The 9800-nt window shown below is 40.7% G+C and overlaps 1 protein-coding gene across 2 annotated transcripts; it reads left to right on the forward strand.

Annotated features, from left to right (window-relative positions):
• Window positions 1-1591: 1591 nt before the first annotated feature.
• Window positions 1592-3680, forward strand: abt1 (activator of basal transcription 1). 2 transcript variants are annotated; one of them, XM_014134590.2, is made up of 4 exons: window positions 1592-1748; window positions 2018-2360; window positions 2464-2639; window positions 2847-3680. In XM_014134590.2, the coding sequence occupies exons 2-4, from the start codon at window positions 2054-2056 to the stop codon at window positions 3225-3227; spliced, it is 864 nt and encodes a 287-aa protein (XP_013990065.2). In that variant the 5' UTR covers window positions 1592-1748; window positions 2018-2053; the 3' UTR covers window positions 3228-3680. The 2 variants fall into 2 exon arrangements, with proteins under 2 accessions (XP_013990065.2, XP_013990066.2); XM_014134591.2 differs by having other exon boundaries at window positions 1606-1748; window positions 1954-2360.
• Window positions 3681-9800: the final 6120 nt, after the last annotated feature.

Here is a 9800-nt window from a genome sequence, read left to right on the forward strand (position 1 = left end):
AATGTTGTGCATGGTATCATTGTAATCTTTGTCCATCACAACATATGGGTAGACATCACATTTTCTGTGATTTAATGTTTGCAAAATAATTTTTTGGGCTATGGGGGAATGAAAAATAGCTGCCACGCCCCCAGGAGGCGTTTTTCCAATGCCTCCATATCTGAAAATATTCAGGGCCCCAAACTGTACAAGTGTACCAAGTTTCATGCTTTTATGAAAAGGTTAACATCATTTTCACGTATGCTTGGACTATTTAGATAAATAATCCAAATTAATAATCTGTTTTCTGGCATGGTAATGTGGAATGACTTCAATCAATAGATAACAGCCTAAGCCCAGGTGTCAGTAAACTGGTATTGACTTGGACCCCTGCACATAGCCTAGCAGGCAGCACATTGGGCTTCAGTTCATATGCAGGTATTCATACATGTTTATGAATATACATATACAGAATGTACAGAATAGTAATTTTTCATTGAAGATACAGTTTAGGAAATAACAACGACATTTAGTTAGGATACCGCAAATGCAGTAGCTCACCGGTTTACACAGATATTGATACACTTACCAGCAGAACAACAGTAAACGTTATGTGACAATATATAGGCCTAAGTAGCAATCCCACAATCTACTTAACTGATGTTGTTGTTCCCAGAGGCATGCACTAAGGAGCATTTATATTTCAATTTAACAAAGGGTGAGAAACTCATTAAAGAAGGGGAGAAAACAGAACATCTAATTCAACACTTCCATCTTCCATCTTTATGTAACAGCATTCAATATGAAACATGCCATTTCTCCTTCCTCCCTGGTGAATGCAGCTTTAGTGGTCATGGTTATATTTAAAGATAGACAGACCACTGACAGGGTTGCAGAGCAGCACTTAGTAAACCCAAGTCATCCTATTTAATAATGCAGAAACACACATGCAACAGGCACATGGCCATGCATATTAAAGCACCAGTGCAGCCCTGCAAGAAAGAACGCCAGTGAGGATGGGAGAGGGTGGTCTGGGCTATGAGACATGTCTCCTTGTGAACATTTCTTTACGTCATGTCTCAAATGTAGTCTTCTCCTGAGGCTTCCTAAAAAGGTGATTGGATACCTTTTTTTTGTCAACTTTTACATGGCTATAGTAGATGTTGTTGTAACAACAAGTATCACATTGTTCAAGATCAAGTTGTATACTACTCTGCCCTACCAAGCAAAAAGGCAATAACTGCTCATTTGGTCGAAAATTAGTTAATGTCATTTTTGCTACATTAAATACATGCTTAATCATGTGGACAAGTATCCTGCCTCTATTGTACTGTGTTTTGGAGAAAATGGGGGTCATGTTAGCAGTAACTGCTTAAAGTTACTGTGAAACCAAGGCAAATAAAAGCCATTTTCCTCAGTTCCACGCTATGAGCAGTTACTGCCTTTTTGCTTGGTAGGGCAGTACTGTCATCACTTTGAGCGTCATCATCACAGCGGGTGCATGAAGTGAGACCCAACATTTTACTATCCCTTACACCGCTGCGTTCTAAATTCAATCTCAGTGTAATGTTGCCACCTTTTGTTCTAAAAGTGTAATGAACCGGAAGTATTGATTTTCTTTCTGCCACACGTCATCACACTTCCTGCGCACGTGTGGTCCACCGTAACTTGCGTAGTGTTCCTTGGTAGCTTCTACTTTGAAAAGCTTATTGTTATTTACTTATTAATGTATTGATTTTCGTATTCGAACGTCGAGGCGAGGCTGCACGGTAAGTTGAGATCAACAACTTTGACGTAAATGTAAGACGCTTGTGGAAAGCGTGACAAACCCACATGATAGCCACTTAGCTAGCTAACGTTACCCAGTGTCAGCGAGTAGTGCCTATCATACGGCTAGCTAGCCTCTATGTTGGGATCACCAAGCGTCAGGTTAACGGCTAGCTAGCTGCTATGTTTTTTTTTTTTTTGCTACAGATCTCTGCAAAAGTACCACGTGATAATACAATTGTCCTGAATCCATTTGTCAACATAAATCTAGGCCATCTGATCTGTCTGGATACGTGAGGTGGAGAGGATGAACATCGAGGAGAATAAAGTGAATGAGGATATGGCTGATGATGATGAAGAATCTGGAGAAATGCCCAAGATTGAAGCAGATGAGGATGACGACAACACAGAGAATGACGATGAAGAACTAAATGATGAGGAACTTAAAGAACAGGCTGAAGGTGATCCCATAGAGAAAAAGGTGTCAGTAGGCAAGACGTGTCTGCCTGGAATAGTGTATTTAGGTCATATACCACCAAGACTGAGACCCAAGAATATGCGCAACATGCTGAGTCTGTATGGGGAGATTGGAAGGATATTCCTACAGCCTGAAGGTAAGACTGCACTCACTCTGCATGGTTAAAATCAACCCTGACACTATCTGACGGGATTTCCGTGTTTTGTCTCAATCATTACAATGATACCTGTTGTCCTCAGACCGGTCTGTGAAGAGGAAGAAAAAGAAAGCTGGCACCAAGGCATGCAGTTTCACTGAGGGCTGGGTGGAGTTCAGGGACAAGAGAGTGGCCAAGAGAGTGGCAGCTAGCCTCCACAACACACCGATGGGCGCCCGGAAAAGGAGCCGCTTTGTCAGTGACCTCTGGAACATCAAGGTATCTCAATTTTCTCTTCAATTATCTCTGTGTGGACATTTTACTGTAATTTAACTACATTTAACTTTGGAAATTTAAAGCACTGTCATAACCCACATGCCTCACATCCCTTATTAATAGAAACCTTCATACCAACATTTAATTTTGTTGAACATTTTACTGTGTAAATATTTATTCTGACTCTTAATTGTCAATTTTATTGTTCAGTACCTCCACAGATTCCAGTGGTGTCACCTGAGTGAGCGACTGGCCTATGAGATGACTGTGCTCCAGCAGCGCCTCAGAACTGAGATCTCTCAGGCCAAACGAGAGACCAACTTCTACCTGGCCAATGTGGAGAAGAGCCAGAACATGGACAAGCTGAGGAAGAAGAGGGAGAGGAAGGGCGAGAAGATAGAGGAGAAGACTTGGGACTTCACCCAGCGACGTACAGAGGATGAGATTCAGATGAGTCGCCTGCATAAACAGACCATGTCCAAAAAGAACCTGCTGAAGGCCCAGGACAAGGCCAGGGACATACAACAGAAGTCCCAGTCCAACGTCTCTCTGCTGGCCAAGATCTTCAACAGCAGCAAAGCCAAGGACTGAACCTATCCCGGCAGTTCTAGTCAAACACAGTATCCCAGGACTGGTCTCTTTCAGTATCACAATTAGAGCAACCTTTTGCCCCTGACACTTGCTGGTGTTGTGAGCGACACTGAGAGGATGGGCTCTGTCCAGACACACAGACTCAAGGGAAAAATAGGGTTTTCTCCATCAGTTTAATTATAAATGTAGGAGAGACTTGGACAGATCCTCTTTTTGGTTTAATGCATTGCGAACTATAAGATATGATGTAGTAACAATATGTTCAGCACCGTGGAAAACACCTGCTCATACTGTATGTGCTATTTGGAAACATTAAATGGAAATACCTCTAATTAGTTCATTTAATTGTAAAGATAAACACAAACCATACATTGATGATATATGCTGAACAAAAATATAAACGCAACATGTGGTTTCATGAGCTGAAATAAAACATCTGAGATTTTCCATACACACAAAGTTGTTTTCTCAAATTTTGTGCACAAATTTGTTTACATCCCTGTCAGTGAGCATTTCTCCTTTGCCAAGATAATCCATCCACCTGACAGGTGTGGCATATCAAGAAGCTGATTAAACAGCATGATCATTACACAGGTGCACCTTGTGCTGGGGACAATAAAAGGCCACTTTAAAATATGCAGTTTTGTAACAACACAATGCCACAGATGTCTCAAGTTTTGAGGGAGTGTGCAATTGGCATGCTGACTGCAGGAATGTCCACCACAGATGTTGCCAGATAATTGATTGTTCATTTCTCTACCATAATGTTATTTGGCTGGGCCTGGCTCCCCATTGGGTGGGCCTATGCCCACCCATGGCCACACCCCTGCCCAGTCATGAAATTCATAGATTAGGGCCTAATTAATTTATTTCAATTGACTTATTTCCTTATATGAACTGTAATTCAGTAAAATATTTGGAATTGTTGCATGTTGCATTTTATGGTTTTGTTCAGTGTACAATATGTATTTCAATACTTTCAGACTCCTGGTAATATTAACAAGAACAGATAATTTGGTCAACGACAGAAATAAGACCAAGTCAGGATTAAAATCACTCATTACTGATTTATGTTTCAACTAGCCTTCCCTGTAGCTCAGTTGGTAGAGCATGGTGTTTGCAACGCCAGGGTTGTGGGTTCGATTCCCACGGGGGGCCAGCACAGAAAAAAAAAATGTATGAAATTGTATGAAATGTATGCAGTCACTACTGTAAGTTGCTCTGGGTAAGAGCGTCTGCTAAATGACTAAAATGTAAAAAAAAAAAAAAAAGGTAAAATGTAACTATACTGAACAAAAATATCAACGCCACATGCAACAATTTCAACGATTTTACTGAGTTACAGTTCATATGAGGAAATCAATCAATTGAAATGAATTCATTATAAACATTTCTGTGATCTTTTATTTCAACTCATGAAACCAAAACTTTACATGTTGCGTTTATATATTTTTGTTCAGTATATACAGTTGAAGTCAGAAGTTTACATACACCTTAGCCAAATACATTTAAACTCAGTTTTTCACAATTCCTGACATTTAATCCTAGTAAAATTACCTGTCAGTTAGGATCACCACTTTATTTTAAGAATGTGAAATGTCAGAATAATAGTAGAGAGAATGATTTATTCCAGCTTTTATTTCTTTCATCACATTCCCAGTTGGTCAGAAGTTTACATACACTCAATTAGTATTTGGTAGCATTGCCTTTAAATTGTTTAACTTGGGTCAAACGTGTCGGGTAGCCTTCCACAAGCTTCCCACAATAAATTGGGTGAATTTTTTCTATAGGATTGAGGTCATGGCTTTGTGATGGCTACTCCAATACCTTGACTTTGTTGTCCTTAAGACATTTTGCCACAACTTTGGAAGTATGTTTGGGGTCATTGTCCATTTAGAAGACCCATTTGTGACCAAGCTTTAACTTCCTCACTGATGTCTTGAGATGTTGCTTCAATATACCCACATCATTTTCCTACCTCATGATGCCATCTATTTTGTGAAGTGCACCAGTCCCTCCTGCAGCAAAGCACCCCCACAACATGATGCTGCCACCCCCGTGCTTCACGGTTGGGCTGGTGTTCTTCAGCTTGCAAGCGTCCCCCTTTTTCCTCCAAACATAACGATGGTCATTATGGCCAAACCGTTCTGTTTTTGTTTCATCAGACCAGAGGACATTTCTCCAAAAAGTACGATCTTTGTCCCCATGTGCAGTTGCAAACTGTAGTCTGGCTTTTTTTTTTAATGGTGGTTTTGGAGCAGTGGCTTCCTTGCTGAGCGGCCTTTCAGGTTATGTCGATATAGGACTCATTTTACTGTGGATATAGATACTTTTGTACCTGTTTCCTCCAGCATCTTCACAAGGTCCTTTGCTGTAGTTCTGGGATTGATTTGCACTTTTCACAACAAAGTACGTTCATCTCTAGGAGACAGAACACGTCTCCTTCCTGAGCGGTCCCATGGTGTTTATACTTGCGTACTATTGTTTGTACAGATGAACGTGGCATCTTCAGGCATTTGGAAATTGCTCCCAAGGATGAACCATACTTGTGGAGGTCAAAACTATAGTTTGTTATGGAGACATTTGTGGAGTGGTTGAAAAACGAGTTTTAATGACTCCAACCTAAGTGTATGTAAACTTCCGATTTCAACTGTATATGTCTCTGTTAACGTTGAAAATCATGCTTCTCCCTCTAATAGCATCCTGACTGGTTGCATCACTGCCTGGTAATTGCTCGGCCTCTGACTGCAAGGCACTACAGAGAGTAGTGTGTACGGCCCAGTACATCACTGGTGCTAAGCTGCCTGCCATCCAGGACCTCTACACCAGGCGGTGTCAGAGGAAGGGCCTAAAAATTGTCAAAGATCCCAGCCACCCCAGTCATAGACTGTTCTCTCTACTACCACATGGCAAGCGGTACCGGAGTGCCAAGTCTAGGACAAAAATGCTTCTCAACAGTTTTTACCCCCAAACCATAAGACTCCTGAACAGGTAATCAAATGGCTATCCGGACTATTTGCATTGTGTGCCCTCCCAACCCCTCTTTTTACGCTGCTGCTACTCTCTGTTTAGCATATATGCATATTAATTTAACTATACATTCATGTACATACTACCTCAATTGGGCCGACCAACCAGTGCTCCCGCACATTGGCTAACCGGGCTATCTGCACTGTGTCCCCCCCGCCAACCCCTTTTACGCTACTGCTACTCTCTGTTCATCATATATGCATAGTCACTTTAACCATATCTACATGTACATACTACCTAAATCAGCCTGACTAACTGGTGTCTGTATGTAGCCTCGCTACTTTTATAGCCTCGCCACTGTATATAGCCTGTCTTTTTACTGTTGTTTTATTTCTTTACCTACCTATTGTTCACCTAATACCTTTTTTTGCACTATTGGTTAGAGCCTGTAAGTAAGCATTTCACTGTAAGGTCTACACCTGTTGTATTCGGCGCACGTGACAAATAAACTTTGATTTGATTTGAATATTTGCTTGGACACGTCACATAGTATTATGTTCCTTGCGTGTTTGTTAGGTAACTTTTCTCAGAAAGGTATTTGTATTTATTAAGGATCCCCATGAGTTCCTGCCAAGGCAGCAGCTATTGTTCCTGGGGTTTAATAAGGATCCCCATTAGTTCCTGCCAAGGCAGCAGCTATTCTTGCTGGGGTTTATTAAGGATCCCTGTTAGTTCCTGCCAAGGCAGCAGCTACTCTTCCTGGGGTTTATTATGGATCCCCATTAGTTCCTGCCAAGGCAGCAGCTACTCTTCCTGGGGTTTATTATGGATCCCCATTAGTTCCTGCCAAGGCAGCAGCTACTCTTCCTGGGGTCCAGCCAAATGTAGGCAGTTACATACAATTTAAAAAACATTGCAATACATTTCATAACAGATTTCACAACAGATTACGTGTGTTCCCTCAGGCCACTACTCTACTACCACTTATCTACAACAGACCTCTCCCCATCTTACCTACTGTTGCATCAATATGTTTTTAGCATGACAGTTTACAATCCAGGGTTACTCCAAGCAGTTTCGTTTCCTCAACTTGCTCAATTTCCACATTATTCATTACACGATTTATATGAGGTTTAGTGAATGATTTGTCCCAAATACAATGCTTTTAGTTTTTGAAATATTTAGGACTATTCTTTCTTACCACCCATTCTAAAACTGATTGCAGCTCTTTGTTAAGTGCTGCAGTGATTTCACTTCCTGTGGTAGCTGATGTGTATAATGTTGAGTCATCAGCATCCAGCATCCAGGCTGTATCACAATCGGCTGTGATTGGGAGTCCCATAGGGCAGCGCACAATTGACCCAGTGTCGTCCGGGTCTGGCCGGTGTAGGCCATCATTGTAAATAAGAATTTGTTCTTAACTGACTTGCCTAGTTAAGTAAAGGTTAAATAAGCAATATTTAAAAAAAGCATACATAGACACACAGGCTTTACTCAGAGCCAGTGGCAGGTCATTAGTAAAGATTGAAAAAAGTAAGGGGCATAGACAGCTGCCCTGGGGAATGCCTGACTCTAACTGGTTTATGTTGGAGAGGCTTCCATTAAAGAACAACCTCCGTTAGACAAGTAACTCTCAATCCACGATATAGCAGAGGTTTTTCCAGCAGCAGATTATGATCGATAATGTCAAAAGTTGCACTGAAGTCTAATAAAACAGCTCCCACAACTGTTTTATCAATTTTTCTCAGCCAATAATCAGTCATTTATGTAATTGCCATACATGATGAATGCCCTTCCCTATAAGTGTGCTGAAACTTTGGTTTTCCCAGATATGGCTACTATATTATGATCACTACATCCGATGGATTTGGATGCTGCTTTAAAGCAGATTTCTGCAACATTAGTAAAGATGTGAACAATGCATGCTGTTTGTTTGGGCCTCTTTGTACTACTCATGGAACACAAAGAAGACTTACCAATGCATACATTACCTTCAAGCTATGGTGACCAAAGTGAATATGTACAATGCTTTCAGAAAATATTCACAATCCCTGACTTGTTCCACATTTTGTTGTGTTCCAGCCTTCATTTAAAATTGATTACATGTAGTTGTTTTTGTCACTGGCATACACACAATACCCCATAATGTCAAAGTGGAATTATGATTATTTTTTTTTTTTTACAAATGTATTAAAAATGAAAACCTGAAATGTCTTGCGTCAATAAGTATTCAACCCCTTTGTTATGGTAAGCCTAAATAAGTTAATGAGTACACATGTGCTTAACAAGTCACATAAGTTTCATGGACTCACTTTATGTGCAATAATAGTGTAAAACATGATTTCTGGAGGACTACCTCATCTCTGTACCCCACACATACAATTATCTGTAAGGTCCCTCAGCCGAGCAGTGAATTTCAAACACAGATTCAACCACAAAGACCAGGGAGGTTTTCCAATGCCTCGCAAAGGGCACCTATTGGTAAATGGGTAAAAAAAAGCAGATATTGAATATCCCTTTGAGCATGGTGAAGTTATTAATTACACTTTGGATGGTGTATCAATACACACAGTAACTACAAAGTTGTTCCTAACTCAGTTGCCAGAGAGGAATGAAACCACTCAGGGATTTCACCATGAGTCCAATGGTGACTTTAAAACAGTTACAGAGTTTAATGGCTGTGATAGGAGAAAACTGAGGATGGATCAACAACATTGTAGAAAAGAAGGAAGCCAGTACAGAATAAAAGAGGAGACAAGGCAGTAAGTCTTTAATTTGGGGAAAATACAACACATTACTGTGTATCACTCTACATATTCTCAACATAGTGGTGGCTGCATCATGTTATGGGTATGCTTGTAATCATTAAGGACCGGTGAGTTTTTCAGGATAAAAAAGAAATGGAATGGAGCTAAGCACAGGCAAAATCCTAGATGTAGTCTAATTGCCCCTACCCTGACTGACAGTCCCCTCACCCTATCACCAACCACCATCCCCTCTCCAATCCCCCTCCAGCAGAGGCGGGACTCCAGCTCCTTCACAACCTTTAAATACCCACACCTGTCACTAATCAGTGTGGCAGATCTTACCATTTCTGTTTGTAAGTGGTTTGCTACAAGACACATTTTCTCTTGTAACACTTTCCTTTGTGTATTTGGATGTTTATGACCAAGTAACCATCCCATCCTTACATCCTCAACAATGTTATCATCTGTCATCATTATCTTCAACAATTTAACTGAAATAATAAACCACAATCTCTAATGGGATCTGCACCACGCCCTAACTCAAACCAACAGTTACAGCAAGATACAGTCCTTTTACCACCACAACTCAGATCAGTTTTTACACTAGAGAAAAACCTGGTTCAGTCTGCTTTCCACCAGATACTAGAAGATGAATTCACCTTTCAGCAGGACAATAACCTAAAACACAAGACCAGATCTACACTGGAGTTGCTTACCAAGAAGACAGTGAATGTTCCTGAATGGCCGAGTTACAGTTTTGACTTAAATCTACTTGAAAATCTCTGGCAAGACCTGAAAATAGTTGTGTAGCAATGATTAACGACCAATTTGACAGCTCTTGAAGAATTCTGAAAAG

The sequence above is a fragment of the Salmo salar genome, chromosome ssa13, assembly GCF_905237065.1.
Source record: "Salmo salar chromosome ssa13, Ssal_v3.1, whole genome shotgun sequence".
In the NCBI taxonomy this organism is placed as follows: domain Eukaryota; kingdom Metazoa; phylum Chordata; class Actinopteri; order Salmoniformes; family Salmonidae; genus Salmo; species Salmo salar.